The 22,236-nt window shown below is 36.3% G+C and overlaps 1 protein-coding gene across 3 annotated transcripts in view; it reads right to left on the bottom strand.

Annotated features, from left to right (window-relative positions):
* The window catches only part of SCAPER (S-phase cyclin A associated protein in the ER), a 495,909-nt gene that overhangs the window by 417,633 nt on the left and 56,040 nt on the right, over positions 1–22,236 (bottom strand). For all 3 annotated transcript variants that reach the window (XM_082647309.1, XM_082647310.1, XM_082647311.1), the window contains exons 3-5: positions 21,636–21,753; positions 19,032–19,102; positions 8,421–8,618 (exon numbers count right to left, since the gene is read on the bottom strand). In XM_082647309.1, coding sequence (XP_082503435.1) covers positions 8,421–8,618; positions 19,032–19,102; positions 21,636–21,753 — 387 coding nt within the window. The remainder of the gene's footprint in view (positions 1–8,420; positions 8,619–19,031; positions 19,103–21,635; positions 21,754–22,236) is intronic.

The raw sequence follows: 22,236 nt of genomic DNA, 5'->3' as shown, positions 1-22,236 counted from the left end.
TAAGCGTACAATGAATGAAAAACAGCAAAGAATACATAACTAGAATAAGACCAGATACAGACAGAGGAAAAGATAGCTATTAATGGGGTGGGAGGTGGGTGAAATGGGTAAGTTGGTCAAAAGGTACAAACTTTCAGTTACAAAATAATGAAGTTCAGGAAATGTGATGTACAGCATGGTGACTATAGTTAATAATAATGTATATTTGAAAGTTGCTAAGAGAGTAGATCTTAAAACTTATCACCAGAAAGAAAAAAAATTGTAACTATGTGTGGTGATGAATGTCAGCTAGAGTTATTGTGGTGATCATTTCACAATTTATACATATACTGAATAAATAAAAAGTAAATTTTTGAAAGATAGTTATTAATGTAAAACAATGGTAAGGTAACCAAAGCCTAGTCCATAAATGCACAGGTGAACTCTTAGCCTACTCTCCCTGTGCAGAATCTCATGTTCTTTGTAACAAACTGCAATACCCGAGCTAAAGAGCAATAGGCAAATCAAACAAACCAAAAATAGAGAGATTATAATATTAACATCACACAAAACAGAATTCACAAATGTTAAATTCACAATGAAAATACAACTCATATGATCCTTTATACAACTAATAATAAGGCAGCAAAATGGTTTAAAAAATCTTAGTACCTTTATTTTATATATTTTCTTTTCAAATTTCTGTAAAAGACCATCGATTTTTACAGCAAAAATTAAGCAATTGAGACGCTTCCAGTGTATAGAGTAGTAAAATATAAGCAATGAGAACATAAAAGGTGGAGTAGGTCAATGGAATTGTGCTGTTGTAATGTCCTTACACTCTTCATGAAACACTGTGATATTAATTGAAAGTAGATTATGATAAAGTAAACATGCATGTAATACTTATTCCTACAGCAGGTTATTACCTAAAAGTTTCGCCTTAAGTTAAATCTGATTTTCCAATAGAAACAATGGAATTAAATGAAGATGTTTTCCTAGGGACTCAAATTCAAGGCCTCCCTCTGGTGCTCACTGCAGAGTATACTTCGTTGTGGCAATGCCCCAAATTAGCAATGCACAGCCTGAGAGGAGGTCTTCTCCCAGAGCCCGCCCAGCCTCGATGCTCCCCCCAACTGATCTAACATGGCTCCCTGTCTCCAGGTCAAAGCCTCTGAGGACACTCCTCTAACCACTTCACTCTCCACCCTTCTCTCTCCTACAATCATAGGCTCTCCAGCCTATTGTTTTGCTGCAAAAACTTCTTTTGCACTTCTAGACTTTTGCACTTGTGTGCCTAGATGGGATGATTCTATAAATCTATAAATTCTATAAATTTTGCAACTTAAAAAAAAAATCTCAGAAATTCAAGGAAATATTGAAGAAACTGCAATAGTAGTGGGAGACCAAAATATCTGTGTCTGACAGATCAAGAAGATTAAAAAAATAATAATTTGGAGTATGTAAATAGTAACTTTAAAAATATAAACTTATCAATTTCTATCTAGAGAGAATCCACCTTACCTATTCCTACCATGTCCAAAGGATATTTGCAAACACTTAGCTTCTTTACTTTCTCCACATCTATCAGGCTTCTGCAGTAGTCATTTCCTTCCCCATCCAGCTTAGGTTCCATGGTCCACTACTCCAACTACTCTCTCACCCTCTTCAATCCTTTACTCCAATGAAATTACACTGCATCTGCCTAAAAAATACCTACCCATGATTAATTCATCTACCCACCATCTTTGTGCATTTTTAGCAAGCAACTGAATGCTAAGTATAACTCAGGAGAGAGAGGAATCACATCACTGTGTAAACCAGTGTCTTCACCCCCAAACTCTACGTAGTCTCATTGCTTCACACAGCCTTTTGATATCTATTTACAGAGCATTTACTATGTTTCAACGCCAGTTCCAAGAACTGATGATGGAGGGGTAAACAAAACAGTATGGTTTCTGTCCTCATGGAGCTTACTGTCTAATAAGGGAGACAGATATAAAAACAACAAAATAAACAATTATGTAATTTCAATTGTGATAAGTGCTTCTAGGGAAAGTATTAAGAGTACAGTCGGTCCATACGTGCCCAAGCAGAACCTATGGATACCCAGGGCTGAATGTACTATGTCATTTTATATAAGGGGCCTGAGCATCCATGGATATTGGTATCCACAGGGCAGGGGTTGGGGGAGGTGTCCTGGAACCAATCCCCTGAAGATACTGAGAGACGACTGTATATTATAGGGGAACCTGGTTTAGTCTGAAATATCTGGATAGGCTCCCCCTGAGGAAGTGACACTTAAACTGAAATCTAAATTAAGGAAATTAGGTAAAAGGGATGGGGGAGGTGAGGAGGTGCTGGGCAAGGAGAATGAGGGATTAGTGTTCTGGCAGAAAAATCAGAATGTGTAAATGTCTGAAGACTAGTGAGCACATGGCATGTTTGACTAACTGAAAGAAGGCTGGTTTAAATGAGGCAGAAGGGAAGAGAGAAAAGTGGTGTGAAATGAGGTTAGCACTGATCAAGTCACTCAAGATTTTAAGGTCATGCTGAAGATTTTAATGCTCAGAGCAAAGGGAAACTTTTGAGGCGCTATCATCAAAAAAAATAGAGCTGGGGCTTCCCTGGTGGCGCAGTGGTTGAGAGTCCACCTGCCGATGCAGGGGACACGGGTTCGTGCCCCGGGCCGGGAAGATCCCACATGCCGCGGAGTGGCTGGGCCCGTGAGCCATGGCCACTGAGCCTGCGCGTCCGGAGCCTGTGCTCCGCAACCGGAGAGGCCACAACAGTGAGAGGCCCGCGTACCACAAAAAAAAATAAAAATAAAAGTAGAGTTTATTTTTGTGGTTTTTAAGTATCATTTTGCCTATAACGTGGAGAATGGATTGGAAGGATGCAGGGAATCCTGTTACAAGGTTTCAGTTGTAATCCAGGCATTTTTTACTGGTGGCTTGGACTAGAATGGTAGCAGTGGAGAATGAGAGAAGTGGACAGATCAGAAAGATTTAGTAAGTAATCTGAAAGAGGCTGATTCATTGGACAGTGGCTGGTGTGAGGTGAAGGGAGGAGCGGGGAAGAGAAATACATCTCCAGGTTTGGGGCAAAGGAAGCTACCATGAACTTGGTTTATATACGTCAGTTTGACATGCTTGTGAAATATACAAGTGGAGATGCCAACTAGGCAAGTTGGATATACAAGTCTGAAAATCAGACGAAAGATATAGGCTAGACATATAAATTTAAGAATCATCAGAAAATGAATAGTAAACTAAGCCATGGCATAGAGAAAACTGAAGAGGGAGAAAGATGGTCTAAAAGGAGCCTTAATAACTTCTCAAAAGCTAAAGGTCAGGTGGAAAAGAAAAAGCTAAGAGGAGGCAGAAGCAGCAGCCAACAAAGGAGGAAGAAAACTAGCAGAGGTTGTTCCATAAAAGCCAAAGAAGGGAGTGCTGTAAGAAGAGGGGAGTGGTCAACAGCATGAAATGCTACTCAGAGATCATGGAAGGGACTGAAATACAGCCACTGGACTTAGTAATACTGAGTGACTTTAATAAGAACTTAACAGGAGCTCTGATAGGATGTGACACCAGGTTGGAGTAGACTAATGAGTACCCAGGAGAAAAGGAAATGAAGGCAGCAAATGTAGAAAGTTCTTCTAAGAAACTTGGCTAAGAAGGGGAGGAGGAAAATGGGGACTGGGAGAGTAGATGAAAGGATAAGTAAAGTAGAGAAAGGGTTTGGGGGTTTCTTCTTGTTGTTCTTATTTTTGTAGTTCAGAATAGAAGAGAAATAAGCATGTTGTAGGCTGATGGGAAAAGAATCTAATAAGGAAAACTGAAGATACAGGAAAGAGAAGAATTTCCAATCTCAACTGTGACCTTCAAGGCTGATGGGCAATCGGTTTCTATATGTCAGCCCTTTCATCTCCATCACAGTTATTTCAGACCTTTCCACTCTCTTCAAACTTCCAACCCCACACCTCCTACTTTTCAAAATAAAGAGAGCAAAGAACCCATCAAATGGAATTTCAAATTCTTATCACAAATTTCCACTTTGATCCCATCTGTTCTTATCCCTCTTGAATGCCAAGTTGAACAAGCTTTCTCTCAACTGCAGTCATTCTTAACCTATGCACCTCTCCTACTTCTTCCATGGCTTTTGGGACATTCCTACTCTCCTATCTCCTTCCTACTTCTATGATGATTCTTTCTCTGTCCTGGACCTATATCCCTCTTTCTCCATCTGTGACTTCTCCTTTCATCTAATTATAAAATTTATTTTCTTTTTATTGTGTGTCATACCTTTCTAAGCACTTTCTCACATCTCATTTTGATCCTTACTTGTTGAATTGAGAAGTCTCAACTATTGAGATATAAACATAGAATACTTTTATTTTTCCCCCATATAACTAACTACTCAGTTGAATCCTAAACCTGCTGAGTATGCTCAGTGAAATTCCACAGTTTTTCAGTCACATTCAATTATCAAAGCTTGGTTTTTAAATCCCATCTACAGACAACCTGCCTAGCACAAGTGAGAATTACATGCTTTAGCAGATGCTTGTGGTGGGGAAGAACACAGCTTGTCCTCACGGTGTCTCTCCTCTCGTCCTCACTGTGTCTCTCCTCTTGCCCTCCTCTGTACCCCTTCAAACTCTCCTACATTCACAAACTTATGTCCTTGCCATAAGTGGCAGCTGTGGGAACACAGCAATATCCTACTTATTATAGAGCTCACCAGTTATTAGTGATGGATCTACTACAGTCATCAGCCAGTCCTTCTCCAGGGACTAAGGTGATACTGACCACCAAAAGAATCAAGTGCTGCCAGGCAGAGATGCACCCCTAATCTTTCTCTGAATCAATTTGAAGTCAGTGGTCTCTACTGATCTCTGCAGTACATGGTAATTTCTGCACAGGGAACATTCATGGTTCTCTAGGCAGTGGTCAGGTTCACCCTGGCTCCCTCTGCCCAAGCAGTATCTGCCTCAACTCCAACAGAGGTTGGTATATTTTACCTAACCAAGTGTCCCCATAGGAAGCCCCTATTACTCCAACATCTTCACTAATGTACACAATTCTACCCTCACATAAATCGTGAGATGCACTGGGGTTCCTCTTTACTTGGTCAATGACAAGTCCCATCCTATCTCCTTCCAAAGAAAGCATACTACCGTAAAGTCCCTTCAAGCCCAGCTGGCATGAGCTACTCCAGCAAGCTTATTATGCTATGAAACTTCTAAGGGAGATGTAGGTACCACTCTCTATATTCAAGGATGCCCCCAATATTCCAGAGCCACACATCCAGTTCCCCCAGGTTGAAATGGAAAAAAGGGAATGGAAAGTACAATATGTTCCCAGTATGCTTTTCCCCAAAATCTCTCAACATATTCCACAGGCACCAAAATCAGCACGGCAAAGATCCAACCAGAGAACAAGATGCCAGTTTCCTGCAGCCATACACACAAACTTCACAAGCAATTCACGCACCTCATCAAACTTCATTAACTGTGCACTCCCCAAAAGGCAATCTCCCCCTAGCCCACTTTATATGGAAGAAGGGGAAATGCAGTGGTGATGGTCAGATTACAGCTTTGCTGAAAAAGTCAGCTCTTAGCAAGTCATGCAGTGAAGTAGCTGATGGCATAACAGGCATGCCTTTAAACGAAAAAAATGAGAATTTTAGCCTCTTGATTAAAGAGATTGGCTCTGGTCAGCAATCCTGGTTGATACAGTTAAGATACTTTTTCATGCTGTACTTATCATGTGAATTACATAATACAGGAGTTATTAACTGCATTTTACATATGAGACAAAGAATTGAACTGTGGTTACTTAACAAAGGCGTTGCACAAAAATCACGAAGAAGGATAAATATTGTCAGTAAATCTACAAAATAAAGGCTGAATGCACCTGTACAATGAGGATCTATAAAATGAGGGTTATACATCTTACAGTGGTTCTAATCAAATGAGATAATGGATAGAAGTGCTTTTAAAATGAGAATAGAACAAAACATAAATAGAACTCCAGTTATTATATACCCAGCACATGGATAAAGCAAATATTAAACTGTATATTTTTACATCACCACCTGTAAGTCCTAGATGGGGAGAGGAGCAGAGTTGGGTATGAAATTAACTTTTAAGCTCCCAGATTTTATTTCTCAGCATAAACCTTTGAGCATCTTGACACAGTACAAAGAATAGAGAACACATTTCTACTCCTCTGTCAAAATCTTCTCCATTCTTTCTTTCTTTTTTAATTAAAAAAAATATATTTATTTATTAATTTATTTTTGGCTGTGTTGGATCTTCATTGCTACACGTGGGCTTTCTCTAGTTGCGGTGAGCAGGGGTTACTCTTCGTTTTGGTCTGTGGACTTCTCATTGTGGTGGCTTCTCTTGTTGCGGAGCACAGGCTCTAAGCACACGGGCTTCAGTAGCTGTGGTACATGGGCTCAGTAGTTGTGGCTCACAGGCTCTAGAGCACAGGCTCAGTAGTTGTGGTGCACAGGCTTAGTTGCTCTGCGGCATGTGGGATCTTCCCGAACCAGGAATCGAACCCATGTCCCCTGGATTGGCAGGCGGATTCTTAACCACTGTGCCACCAGGGAAGTCCCTATATTGCATTATTCTACTTTGTATTTGAAAATTCTCATAATAAAAAGTTAAAAATTAAAAAAAATTTTTTTAAATCTTCTCCATTCTTGTAATCTACAACTTGCACAACCAATTTCTATTACTGTTAAACTTTCACAAAGCTTTGACAGGACTGAAAATAAAAGCTACACTGTCTTTGTTTCATAGATATGTTGATTTGTATCATATTTTAGATTCCACATATAAGTGATATCATATGGTATGTGTCTTTCTCTTTCACTAGAGATGATAATCTCTAGGTCCACCAGTGTTGCTGCAAATGTCATTATTTCATTCTTTTTGATGGCTGAGTAATATTCCATTGCATATATATAATAATTTTTTTTAAAAAAAAAGCTACACTGTCTTATGGCAAGTCTAGCTTCCCTGAATACAGTATCAGAGATAGGTGCAAGAGTTTCTGCTCATCACAGAGACGTGGCCGCAATTGGTCCAACTCACTTCTATAAAGAAGTACACATTTGACAAATTTGATTTCTTCAGTCAACCTTTTGTTATTTTTAATCACAAAATAAAAGAATCTGCTGATCTTATTGATCTCTAGGGATGACCTAAAGATTATCTAGGCCCACATGCTCATTTTATATAAGAAACTATAACCCAAAATTAAATCCAATAGTGTTTTCTACCACAACATGCTGATTCATTCCACCCCAATGATATGATTTTCCTTAAAAATATTTTTCTTAAAACATAAAAAGTTTTACATGCTGATAGTAACAATATTAATTGTGACAACCAAAGCATAAATTTGGGTGATTTCAACCACTGTTCATTCTGAAAACTGCTTCTGAAGAGTCATATTTTTAGGCTAGTTTAAAACATTTTGGCTGTTTCCAGTTTTAGAGGAAACATAGCTGTTGTGTCAACATGTAACTTTGCTTTGACCCTTCGGACATTTCAAAGGTTAAACAATGAATTCCAGGATTTTCAACCATGTTCACTGTAGAAACAGAAGCTACCTCTGTAATATTTCTATGATGATGTATCATTCTGGTTTTTCTCAAAATAATTTTATTTAGTATAAACTAATACAGTATATAGTTTGTATCTACTAAACGGCCAGACTTTCTAGTGAATTTTTAGAGCCATATTATGCTATGTGTCTGTTTAATATACTATTACAAATACAAGGTTATCTAAAATTAGAAAACACACCTTACAATGACATCCTAATCCCGCCCAGGATTGTTTATGGTTAGCCATCAATCTCACTTTTCCCTGATCACAGTGAATTAGAAGAGTGATAAGTATCTCAACAGAAAAGAAGCAATGTCCAATTAAAGACATTAAACAGGAAACCAAAGAATGTGAAAATCTCACTAATGCCACCTACAGTACCAATGGAGAACACAGATAAGAGATTTTTTAATAAATTGTGTATATGTGTACCTATCCCTTAATTTCTTGCCTAGGACTATGTATCAAGACAACTTTCTACCAAATCTTGCACAGAATATAAAAGTACATAAGTAGGTAATGCAAACAACAACAACAAGGGTACTCTTGAAAAATCAAAACAAAGAAAAACCTGACACACTCACAGAAGCAGAGAGTAGAACAGTGGTTGCAAGTGATAGGGGAAATAGGGAGATGTTGGTCAAAGGGTACAGACTTTCAGTTATAAGATGAATAAGTTAAGCAGATCTAGCGTATAGCATGGAGACTACAGTTATTATTAAAGTACTGTGTACTGAGGCAAATTATCAAGTCAGACGTAGCAAAAATTGGAGAATCTGACTTCAAATGGATTACAAAGCCTCAAAGCAAAGCTTACCTTACATTCCACCACACTCTGATCTGATTCACAAGTTACATAGATTTCATCTACAGCCCGGCGAAGATTGTCAAAAAGGAATGCCCAGTATCGAGCTCTTAGATCAATTTTCCGAGGGTGCCTTGTTTTAGTGGGACTTTTATCAAAGTGTTTATCTCCAGTTGTAGATGACGTTATTTTACAGTCTACTGTAGTGTTCTGATGAAATAAAACAAAACATGAAAAAGTATTTTTTAAAAGCCTCCAGGAACTGGATTTTTGTATAAATCAAATTTTTCAACATAAATACTTAAAAACATGACATTCTTCTTTTTAGCTTATATCACACTGAATTCATCAAAACAAAACTTCTCAACTTAAATAAAAGCGGCAGGTTTGTAAAGTCAATTACATGTTTCATTGAAGATTAGGATGATTTTAATGGTGAACAGACTCAGTCAAAAAGGAGCACTAAAGTGGCTCCTGATTTACTAAAATATGTGTATGGCACATTTACATACAGTAACAAATAACAGATACTAATTTCAACATTTTGAAATTGCTTGTATATATTCTTTTCATTTAGAAATGACATATCTATACTTATATTCAGTTACTGAATTTTATCTTAAACGTTTTTCCACTAAAAGTAAAAATATATAAATACAAAACAATTTACTAGAAAAGAACACTGATTAATAAAACCAAGCATCAGCTACAGAGCAGACTCACCAAATAAAGTAACTATAGTATTCTATGACCCAATGTTTCCTCAGCTGCACAGGCGGACTTTGAAAATACAAGATTATATTCTATACTTTTATAGACTGTACCAAAGAATCATTCCCCCACAAACAGGAGCGTGCAGTTTACATAAAGACCTGAACTTCTCACTACAAGTACAAAGGAGTTGCTTATCTCTCTGTGGCTACTTAAACTGATAAATAAATAAATACTAACCTTGTACTACAGTTACAACAACAAACAATCTCAAGTTTCTTTGGGTTGTTTTGTATGTGTGTATGTCATTCCTGTTAGCTTGTTTGTTTTTCCTTTTCATAGAAGAGCCCCAGAGTGAAGAATATCCAAAATAGAAGCTAATACTCTCCTGTTTTATTTTAGGCTTTGGCCTTCAATGTAACAGTGATTCCTATACTTCAAAAATCTTTTATAGCCAATCTTCGGTTTATATAGAATCTTCACTATCAAAAGTCAAGCAAACAAAACATATATACTCACAAAGACATGCACACTTAAGAGGCTGAGATGGAGCTGCTCATCCACCACAGTCCCCCATCCAGACTAAGGTTGTCAGACTCAGCAAATAAAAATTAGTAAATATTTTATCTGACAGCCTTAGTCCAGGCCCAAATTCTCAACACTCAAGCAATAAAATTTAAAGTAATCATCAACAACCCACAAAACCTTTGCTTCAATGGCTCTCCAAGCACTTTCCAACCCTAATAGTAAATGATAAATCATGATGGCAAATACCCACTCACACAAATTTTAAAGTATGTATTATTAGCTCTACTTTACAGCTTAGAAAATTGAGATTTAGAGGCTGATTTGTCCAAGATCACATAGCCACAGGAGACTATCTTCCAGTTAGAACTCCGCAATTACACCGCTGACTTCCCATTACACTGCACCCCAAGGCCCTGTGCTAACAACCCTTTACCGAATATTCCAGACCACCTCATTTCTCTTCCTATATACCACCCAAAGTTAAAATTAACTTGAATTTTCCTGAATTATACTTCCTTCACAAACTTCTTAGAGCGATCAGCAAAACACTAGTAGCTTCCTGTGAATTCAGATCCTAATCTTATAAAATTCTCAAAAATAATTTAACTCATCTTCACCCATTTATGTATTTACCCTATCATGCATCCATATGTATATGACTCAAATACTTTAACCAACCTTTCTTAAAATGTAGAATAGGCAAAACTGCTTTTAGGTTAAGATGTTTCTATTCTCCGTGATTGCTCTATGTGAGGCTTTTACTAAGAAAGACTCCAGAAAGGCAGAAACTACAGCTAGGTAATTCCATCTGAAGGGCAAGGTACTATACAAATTTGACATTTAAGCTTGACAAAAATAGTAATACTTTATATTTGCACATTTATTTACATTTTATGAAGGGCTTTTGAAAACATATCATTTAATCATCACAGCAAACTATAAAGACAGGACAAATATTGAAATATTATTATTCCTATTTTGTAGATGACAAAATCAGTAAGATTCAATTTCTTGACCAAGTCAAAAGGCTGAGTGACAGAACTGGGACCAGAACTGAGTCTTCCAACTTCTGCTCCAATGTTCATAAAGCATTTCACATAGCACCTAGCACACAGTAGTACCCATATAATGTTAGGTATAATTATAGTGGGAAAGACAAAGAGGTGAAGAAATATGCTCACAGAAAAATGTGAATAAACTAATGGCAAAATTGCCAAATTTGTGAAGAAAGGTAGAAGAAGCATATCAAATTGTAGAGGCTGATAAGTTTGTATAAAGTTTCAAAATACAGCGCTCTTACGTACCACTGATAAAAATAACAGCAGTGATAATAATAACTGCAGTGGCATCTAATATTCATGTCATACTTGCTATGTGCCAGACACTGTGCTAAGTGCTTTCCATACAGTTATACTTCATTTAATCTTTGAAGCAATTTTATATCACAGTTACTATTATTAGTTCCATTTTATAGAGGAGAAAACTGAGGTTTAGCTAAATTAAATGATAAACCCAAGGTCTCACACTAAGTAAGAGACAAAGCCAAGATTCAAAATCAGGTAACTATCCCATTGTTATGACTTACTGTGCCTGTTTCCAAGACATTCAACAGAAGACAAAGCAACCTAAACTTCTGGAAAAAGCTAGACACAACTGAATCTCATGTTTTAAATAAAATTCAATATAACAAATGTTATACTATTTTAATCAATCACTTCTGAGAGAAAAAGAGGAAAAAAGAAAAGGAGAGGGAAAGGGGAAGGAGGAAATTGAGATTTCTGACTCACCTCTCTTAGAACTCTCATCAACTCCCCTGAGAATATGAAGAAACCTATGGACCTAAACCTCTGACAACAGCTTGTCTTTTTACTGTCTCCATATTTAGTCTTTTCTAGAATGTTCTAAGGTTGGAATCATACAGTATGCAGCCTTTTCAGATTGGCTTCTTTTACTTAATAATATGCAATTACTTTCCTCCATGTCTTTTCATGGCCTGATAGCTCATTTCTTTTTAGAGCTGAATGTACCACAGTTTATTTATCCATTCACCTACTGGATATCTTGGTGGCTTCCAGGTTTGGCAATTATGAAAAAGGCTGCTATAAACATCCATGTGCATGTTTTTGTTTAGACATAAGTTTTCAACTCATCTACATATATACCAAGGGCATGACTGCTGATCACAAGGTAAGAGTATGTTTACTTGTGTTAAGAAACTGCCAAACTGTCTTCCAAAGTGGCTGAATTTCCACTCTGAATTCCCACCAACATTGAATGAGAGTTTCTGTGGCTCTTCATCCTCACCAGCATTTGGAGTTATCAGTGTTCCCAATTTTGGTCATTCTAATAGGTGTGTGGTGGTAGCTCATTGTTTTAATTTGCATTTCCCTGATGACATATGATGTGGCACACCTTTTCATATGCTTATCTGCCATCTGTACATCCTCTTTGGTGAGGTGTCTGTTAAGGTCTTTGGCTCATTTTTCAATCAGGTTGTTTCAATGACTGAAACATTGAAACATGTTTAAAAAAAGAGTCCTTTGTATATTTTGGATAACAGTCTTTTACCAGATATCTTTTTCCAAATATTTTCTCCCAAGTCTGTGACTTGTCTTCTCATTCTCTTGACATTGTCTTTTGCAGAACAGAAGTTTCTAATTTTAATGAAATCCAGCTTATCATTGATTTCTTTCAGAGATCATGCCTTTGATACTGTACCTAAAAAGTCATCACCATATTCAAGGTCATTTAGGTTTTCTCCTATGTTATTGTCTAGGAGTTTTATACTTCTGCATTTATGGTCAATAGTCCATTTTGAGTTAATTTTTGTGAAGAATGTGAGGTCTGGGTCCGGATTCATTTTTTTTTTTTTTTTGTCGTATGGATGTTCCAGCACCATTTGGTGAAAAGACCACCTTTGCTCCATTGTATTGCCTTTGCTCCTTTGTCAAAGATCAGTTGACTAATTATGCAGGTACATTTCTGGGCTTTCTATTCTGTTCCATATATCTATTTGTATTTTCTTTTGCCAATATCACACTGCCTTGACTACTGTAGCTTTATAGTAAGTCTTGAAGTTGGTTAGTGTCAGTCCTCCAACTTTGTTCTTCTCCTTCAATATTTTGTTGCCTATTCTGGGTCTTTTGCCTCTCCATATAAACTTTAGAATAAGTTTATTGATATCCACAAAATAATTTGCTGGGATTTATTGAATATATTCTTCAACCTGGGAAGAAATGACATCTTGACCATATTGAGTCTTCCTATTCGTCAACATGGAATGTCTCTCCATTTATTTAGCTCTTTGAGTTCACTCATCAGAGTTTTATAGTTTTCCTCATATAGATCTTATACATATTCTGTTAGGTTTATACCTACCTATTTAATTTTGGGGAGTGCTGATATAAATGGTATTGTGGTTTTGGTTTTTTTTAAGATTTATTTTATTATTTTATTATTTATTTATTTTATTTATTTATTTTTGGCTGTGTTGGGTCTTCGTTGAGGCATGTGGGATCTTTCACTGCAGCACGCGGGCTCTTCATTGTGGTGTGCGGGCTTCTCTCCAGTTGCAGCATGCGGATTTTCTCTCTCTAGTTGTGGTGCATAGGCTCCAGGGCATGTTGACCCTGTAGTTTGCAGCATGTGAGCTCTCTCGTTGAGGTGCATGAGCTCACTAGTTGTGGCGCGCAGGCTTAGTTAGTTGCCCTGCAACATGTGGGATCTTAGTTCCCTGACCACGGATCAAACCCTGCATTGTAAGGCAGCTTCTTTACCACTGGACCACCAGGGAAGTCGCAATGGTATTGTGTTTTTAATTTCAAATACCACTTATTCATTGCTGGTACACAGGAAAGCAATTGAATTTTTTATGTTAATCTTGTATCTTGCAAACTTCTGTAATCAATTATTAGTTATAGGAGTTTTTTTGGTTGATTCTTTCAGATTTCTTACATAGATGATCATGTCATCTACGAACAAAGACAGTTTTATTTCTTCCTTCCCAATCTGTATACCTTTTATTTCCTTTTCTTGTCTTATTGCATTAGCTAGAACTTCCATTATGATGTTGAAAAGCAATGGTGAAAGGGGACATCCTTACCTCATAACTGATCTTAATGGGAAAGCTTCTAGTTTCTCCCATTAAGTATCATGTTAGCTGTAGGGTTTTGTATTTTTTTTTAATTAAGTTGAATAAGTTCCCCTCTATTCCTAGTTTAGTAAAAGATTTTTATCACCTTTTCTAGGTGTAGAATTTTGTCAAAGTTTTTTTCTGCATCATTGATATAAAACTAGGTTTTTTCTTTTTTATCCTGTTGCTGTGATGAATTCCATTGATTTATTTTAAATTACGAACCAACCTTGCACCTCTGGGATAAATCCCACTTGCTCATGGTGTATCATTCTTTTTATTGTGGGATATGATTTGCTAATATTTTGTTGAGGATTTTTGTATCTATGTTTGTGAGAGTCACTGGTCTGCAGTTTTCTTGTAATGTCTTTGTCTGGTTTTGGTGTTAGAATAATGCTGGCCTCATAAAATGAGTTAGGAAGCATTCCCTCTGCTTCTACCCTCTAAAATGGATTGTAAAGAATTGGTATAATTTCTTCCTTAAATGCTTGGTAGAATTCAACAGTGAATCCACCTGGGCCTGGTACTTTCTGTTTTGAAAGGTTATTAATTATTGATTTAATTTCTTTAATACATTTAGGCCTATTCGGAGTGTCTATTTCATCTTGAGTGAGTTTTAACAGATTATGTCTTTCAAGCTATCAGTCCATTTCATCCTGGTTATCAAATTTGTGGCAAAGAGTTGTTCATGGTATTATTTTATTGTCCTTTTAATGCCCATGGGATCTGTACTGAAATGAATAAGTAGGGACATGCAATAGGACTTTGGGACAGTACTATCCATATGAGGTTAGCGGTCATAAGTGTCAAAAGAGCCTTTCAACATAACTGATACTTTTCTCCTGCCACTTTCAAATGCATGGGGCACAGAGCAGAATAGGCAGAAAAGTGGCTATAATGAGGACAACTCTGTCAAGCGTGTACTACCAAGGGGCAGGGTAGCCAGACAGTTGGGAGAGTGGGCAAGAAGGCAATTATCACAGACAAACCATAGAATCTCAGGTGGATATTCAGGAAAGTGTGGTCATATGGAGGATGAGGGATAATGAAAGGGTGGTAGGATCAGTAAATTATAGATTACATGGGGTTGAAGAATTGTTAGAGTCACATGATCACAGAGAATAAGGCAGGAGGAGAGATGACAGGTAGAAAATGGGATGGCTGAGACTGAGATCCTGGAGGGAGAGTAGTTGTTAGTGAGAACAAGGCAAGAGTCTGACCATCAGAATGAGTAGAAGACAAAACTATTGGAGGAAAGAAATGCAAGAAATTGAGAGGACAGCAGTAATGGTGTAGAGCATGCAGTGAGCCTGAAAATTATATCTTCAAGGAATAAGAAGTGACCTGGAAATCTGTTAAGTGCTGCAACAAGAAGAGGGAGCAGGTGGTATAGTCTGATGGCATGTCCTTCAAATCTGAGGAGTTTTAGGAGATGGGAGGGAGAACTGCCCGAAATGCCAGTGAGGAGCAAGCAGGAAACCTAACCCACCTCTAGGATCACAGGTAGGAGTGCTGTGGGGGAAGAAAACAACTACTACTTAAAACAACTGTGGAGGAAGCAGTATCCCCACATGTGAGTTGGAATTTACCTAAAACAAGAAGGTAAAGGGAATGTGCAGGGAAGAGAGGAACAAAGAAAGTTTTGCTGATGGTAAACCTACTTCTAGAGGGCAAAGTTGTAGGATTTCACAAGTAATCCAGAGGCATTTCCCTGATTACTACTGAAACTGAGCATCTTTTCACAGGTTTACAGGCTATTCAGGTTTCCCCCATTTTTTACTGGGTTATTTGTCCTTTTTCTGATGAATTTTAGCTCTTTATGAAGTCTTTGATGAATGCTATCTTCTCCCAGTCAATCTCACCTTTAACTTTGTTTAAGTGAGTTTTTTAGTATATAAATTTAATTTTGATATAACATATCCATCAGTTATGCTTTTTGTCTTGTCTAGGAAAGCCTCTTCTAATTCAAGGTCATAAAAATATCCTTCCAGATAATCTTAATTTTTTTGTTTTCTCATTTGGTCTTTAGCCCATCAATAATTTTTTTTATATTACATGAAAATATCCTTATATTTTATTTGTAATTTAATTGCATTACAGTCAGAGAACATGCTGTGTCTGACTTCTATATTCTTGTCTGACTTGTATTTACTGAGACTTCTTTATAACCTAGGATGTGATCAATTTTCGCATGTGCTTTGTGTACACTATTTGAGTGCCAATAAATACACACATATACATGCATACATATACATACATATATGTATATGTATTTATGAGATCAGTCATAATTGCATCTTAATTCTATCTTCTTGCTATTTATTCCTGCTTGATCAGTTTCTGAGTAAGAGATATGAATATTTACCACTATGATCATGAATACACTTTCCTCCTTGTAATTCTGTTAGTTTGGGCTTTAAATATTTCAAGCCCATGCTGCTAGGTACCTAAAAGTTTTGTACTTTTATACTTTTTGGATGATTATTCTTTTCACCATTATATAATTTCTATCTTTCTGTAATCAATGCTTTTCATGTTGAAGTCCATCTGGTTTGATATGAATATTGCTATTCTAGCTTTAGAGCACATCTAGAATATCAAGTATTTTGCCTGGATTTTTTTCTCTTTCTTTGTTTTAAACTTTCCTTGAAATTTTAAATATGTCTCTTATAAGCAGTATACAGCGCAATCTAAAATGAGAGGTTTAATTCAATCATCTGACTTTTAAGAACTGAATTTAATCAGTTTACATGTACTGATATTATGTTTGCTGAAATATTTATACTTAGTATCTACCATTATCTTTCATGTTTTTCACTTACTATGATTTTTCTTCTTTTTTTCTTTCTCTTTCCTTCTATTTAGTTGAAAAGCTTTGGTTTATTCACTTTCTCTTTTCCTCTGTTTATTTGGAAATTGTGCCCGCTTGTTTTAGTCCTTTAGTAGCTAGCCTTAAACAAGGACTTCTTCCTAAATAAGACAAGGATTTTATCACGTTAACTCCCTTCCAAACTCCCTACGGTCTTCTGTGTTAACACTGTTTAAGATTATAGCTCCACCTTTCTAAATTTAATTGTGTGAGTGCTTTTGAAAACCATCAATAGTTAATGAGATTTACTAAAATATTTTACAGCTATCTTTTTATCAAGCTCCCTCCTACAGGTTACCTTTTCTTCTTGCTGAAGTATGTCTTTAATAGTCCCTTCATTAAGCATCTGTAGGTGGCCAACCCTTAGCCTTTGTACATCTAAAAATGGCTTTATTTCACTCTTGCACTTGAATGATCATTTGAATGGTCACAGACTTCTGGGTTAAAAGTTATTTCGCCTTATAACTTTGTAGATATTGGTCCACTGTTCTTTTGTTCATTACAAGATTATTGTTATTCCTCTGTGCTTTTGTTTACTTCCTGGTATTTTAAGAATTTTATCCTTAACATTTTGCAGGTTCTCTAGAATGTATCTAAGTATAAATCTATTTTTATTTATCCTGCTCAGCTCTACAGTTATGCTCTGAATCTCTTGAGAACTCAAAGTAAGGAAAATTTTAAACATCATTTTTCCCAATATTGCATGCCCACTATTTATTCTCTATTTCAAAAGTCCTAGAAGGCATATGTTAGAATTTCTCAATCAAATTCTCTTTCCAATTTTCCATCTCTTTAGTTCTCTGAGCTACATTCTAAATCCTCTTAAGTAGTTAGTGTCTTCCAACTCACAAATTCTCTCTTTAACTAATCTCTCTGTCCAATATATCATTTATTCTTACTAATTGCAGGTACGAATAAAAAATTAAAATTTCACGGACAACATTTTCATTTGTAAGATGTTCACTTTTATCTATAAATGTTCAAAATTCATATCCATCTTTTATTTCAGAATTTTCCTTTTTGCATTATATTTAATCTTTCCTTTGAGGAATTTAAACTTGTTTATTTGAAAGTCCTCTTTAGAAAAATGACCATTTTTCATTACCTCAGGAGTAAATTCTCTCATTTGTGGAATGTGTTGTTTATATCTTACGATATTATTTTCCTCATGTGCCTTGATATTTTGTTTTGCAAACTTATTTTGCATTTAAGTTTGTTTTATTTTAGTTTTTCACTTTGCTCACCCTAACTACATGTGTACTAGTTTTATGGTTACCATCATCTGGCCCACCATGGTCCCCTTCCAGAGGCCTTTTATTGGGGACTTAAAGCTCTCACCCTTCAAGAATATAGCAGACCCAGTCATGAACCAGAGGGCCACTCTCTTTTATTGCTTCAGATATCAATTATCACAGGCCACAACCCCAGGCAGATTGTAGTGTTCTTTGTCTCCTAGTGCAGAACACTGCACAAGCCTAAAGTTTTATGCCATGAGCCTGGATCTGTTTTCCCACCACAATCAGGGTGTTTCAGCCTCCCTTATATAGGACTTGTCCAGTAAGTGTGTCCCCAACTCCACTTATCTGTGAATATATGTGTTTGTTTTATTTCTGATCCAGAGAGATTTTTATTTTATTTTTGAAAATCCTTTGTCTCTTTAATTTTTAAAAAATATTTTATCATTGATGCCTCTTGTATGAGAGGACTAGGGAATATTTTGTGAACTCACAATGCCACCTTGATTAGAAGTCCATGTTTTCCTTATGTGTAGTTTGGGGTTTACATAATACATATTGGTATATTTAATAACATCAAACTAAAATAATATATATGAAAGGTTCAGGGAAAATAACTACAGATTACAGAGCTAACTATAAATATGCCAAAACACTTTTAAAAATAAGGTAGGCTTGTGTTCTCTAAAATTTTAGTAGAACAATCTGAAAAATTTTAGATTCAATACATCTTTATTATCCTACATCCAAAAGATTTCATTATACCTAGAAAGTAAATCATAGAAAAATCACAAATATGGAATGTGCAGCAGAGGAGTTAAGAGCATAAACTGTAGAAATTGAAGGCATGGGTTCAAATCTTGGCTGTGTCACTTACTAGTAAGTTACATAACCTCTCTCTACCTCAGTTTTCTCATTTGTAAATGAAGAATAATGCCTACATCAAAGGGTTGTTATAAGAAACAAATTAGTATCTGTAAAGTATTTAGTACAAGTTAGGCACATAATACTACATACACATTTGTTAAATAAAGGATGTTACATTAAATTTTTATATGAAGATAAAATATGCAATATTCAAATCCTGAAAAATTAGATTTTATAATTGAAATTAATCACAAAAAAGTAAACAGTTGTATATGCTGTACCTGTTTTGTTGTTTTATGAGTGCCTTGAATTGTCCTCTTTGATTTTCCACCAGTTTGACATTTAGATTTTCCTTCAAGGCAAAAATAGATAAATATATAGATCAACAAATAGATAATATAAAACTGAACTGTGCAAATTATCCAGGCATACTAACACATAATCTCCTTCCAGAGACCACAGAACAATCTATACATGGCCAACATGAACTACAGATGTCATAAAAAACAAATTTCCAAGGTCCCAGAGACTGCTTTTATTGAATGGCTTTCTCAGAATAGGAAGAAAATCAACTTCGTCAAGAAGTCAGATAGTCTGATAATTTAAAAACAAAATCAGGTTAGTGACACTCTTCAGCTTATATATAGCTCCTTTGAAAATAGTTCTTTGAATTCAAATTTTAGTTTGACAATAAAATTAAGAATACATTTTTTTTTGTTTGTTTGTTTTTGCAGTACGCGGGCCTCTCACTGCTGTGGCTTCTCCCGCTGCAGCGCACAGGCTCCGGATGCGCAGGCTCAGCGGCCGTGGCTCACGGGCCCAGCCGCTCCGCGGCATGTGAGATCCTCCCGGACCAGGGCACGAACCCGTGTCCCCTGCATCGGCAGGCGGACTCTCAACCACTGCGCCACCAGGGAAGCCCAAGAATACATTTTTTTACCATATAAAAACTCAGTATTTTCTGTTTTAATTTATCTGATTTATGAAATATATAGTTTCATTTTGAAAAGGGACATTTTCAGTTCTTTGTATTTCTGCAGCAGATACAGCTTTCTCACTTGCTCTTTTTTATAAGAAAAACACTAACTACTGTTTTATAATCACTCTATTCTTGAGAGCTATTCCAAAACAGGAGTAAAATTCTGTAATGTACAACAGACTCGTTTTCCTTTTTGCAAAATAATTTTGGGCCAAGATCCCTGAAGCAGTACAAATGAAATGAACCATAACACCTACTATCAATTTATCTGCACATCAGAGGGCCTCCCTCACTGTTCTACCAGGGGTGGAGGCAGAGAACTCTCCACCCCCACACAGCCTTTTATTCATCCTTTCATCATAGAGAACAATGTATCAGAGGCTTCTTAGAATATCCAGGAGAATAATCAGCTTAGAACAAGTACCAGAGGAGACAGGAATAAAACAAAGAACAGAAGAAAACTTTTAAAAATTGAATTATCATCCTCAGAAACATCTGAGTATAGATGACAGCCATAAAACAAGAACGAGTTGATATTTTTTAAAGAGCAAAATAAAGATTTTTCTGTAAGTGGCAACGTTTTAACAATATAAAATAATCCTTAAAAATTATGAAGTTAACATTTTTCCTTTGTCATCATTATTATAGATATTCAGAACGTTCTAATTCTTTGTGCTCTTATTTCCATTAGTTTGCAATAAGCATAAATGAAGCTTTAAAATAGTACTGGCCGGGCTTCCCGGGTAGTGCAGTGGTTGGGAGTCTGCCTGCCAATGCAGGGGACACGGGTTCAAGCCCTGGTCTGGGAGGATCCCACATGCCGCGGAGTAACTGGGCCCGTGAGCCACAATTGCTGAGTCTGCGCGTCTGGAGCCTGTGCTCCGCAACGGGAGAGGCCGCGGCGGTGAGAGGCCCGCGCACCGCGATGAAGAGTGGCCCCTGCTCACCGCAACCGGAGAGGGCCCTCGCGCAGAGGCGAAGACCCAACGCGGCCAAATTAATTAATTAATTAAACAAATTTTTAAAAAAATAGTACTGGCCAATTTTTTATGTACTTATGTGCAATATCAGGATATATACAGATATAGGATTCATTATTATATTTTCTTTCCTTTTATGTTTTTTGAGTAGAAGCAATTTTAATAGTAACACCTTCAGACTACGTTGTGTTCTGAATAACCCATGAAAAATGAGAAAATTTCATAAAACAGTATTTATAACATAGAGCAACCATGAGATATTTCTAGGTTTCTTGCCACTTTTGTACTAAATAATGTTGATATATATTTTCTATAAAACAAATGAAGTAATAGTAAGCTCCATATGACAATTTTAGCTAGTAAGGAGCTAGATTTAAAAAGAAAAATTTAATTTCCACCTCTATTTAATAGTTTTTGTGATCCAAAAGAACTGCTCTCTAAAAATACCTAATAAGACTGACAAATGAGTGAGGTGGATGGACCTAGAGTCTGTCATACAGAGTGAAGCGAGTCAGAAAGAGAAAAACAAATACCACATGCTAACACATATATATAGAATCTAAAAAAGAAAGAAAAATGGTTCTGAAGAACCTAGGGGCAGGACAGGAAGAAAGACAGACGGAGACGTAAAGAATGGACTTGAGGACAGAAAAAATCTAAATCTCCTAAACTTTAAAAAAAAACTAATCTGCCAGTCATAATAACACACCCAATTTCATTCCTATGTGAAACAGTGAAACTAACAATATCATTTTCATTTGTGTATTAGGTAAGATAAAAAATCAATTAAAAATTATTTCTTATTTAATACATACTAATTTGCCCAAGACTTCTAATTATAAACAGTCTTCAGTCTGTCTACTGTTCAAGACTAAATACATTCTTCTAATTTAGAACAAAAATGAAACTTTTTTTTTAATACATACCATCATCATCTTTGCTTTCTAGTGGAACACTCCAAGCTATTAGGTTTCTTGCTGTACGACCCTCCTCTGCAACTATTCTCCTTACTTTGTCATGACTATTGGAGCGCTGGAATGAAGCCTATGCACAGAAAAGAGAACATGTATTAGTTTATTAAATTAGTCAACATAAAAAATATATCTGGCAGACAAATTCATCATTTCTATTATTTTCTCAGAAAGGAAACACTTAAAACTAATTTGGGATCGGAAACGTGCTTAGACAGAAATAAGAGTAAGTCCCAGATCTTTTTTACTTCTAAAAAGACTGAATTTTACAACTTTAAAAATAAATAAATCATTTCAAGAATGAATTCAACCTAAGGTCTGAAAAACTGTCCTAAGGAGCACAAACACTGCTGTGTACCCATTTCAGCACCACTCCCCCGTATGTATCACAGGTTAAAGAGGGTACATATTCCCTCTGAAAGCTCTCGGCAACAAAAAATGTTTTCAAGACTCCTATTTTTTTCCCTACAGATACTGCTAAAGTAAATTTTCACTCAGCTGTAAATTTCCACTGCATAATTTATCTCCAAGTTATTGGGATCTAAATAATAATTCC

Source organism: Grampus griseus (genome assembly GCF_964374135.1).
Source record: "Grampus griseus genome assembly, chromosome: 2".
NCBI lineage: Eukaryota > Metazoa > Chordata > Mammalia > Artiodactyla > Delphinidae > Grampus > Grampus griseus.
Note: the sequence above shows the minus strand (reverse complement) of the source record. Positions and strands in the feature narration are given on the sequence as shown.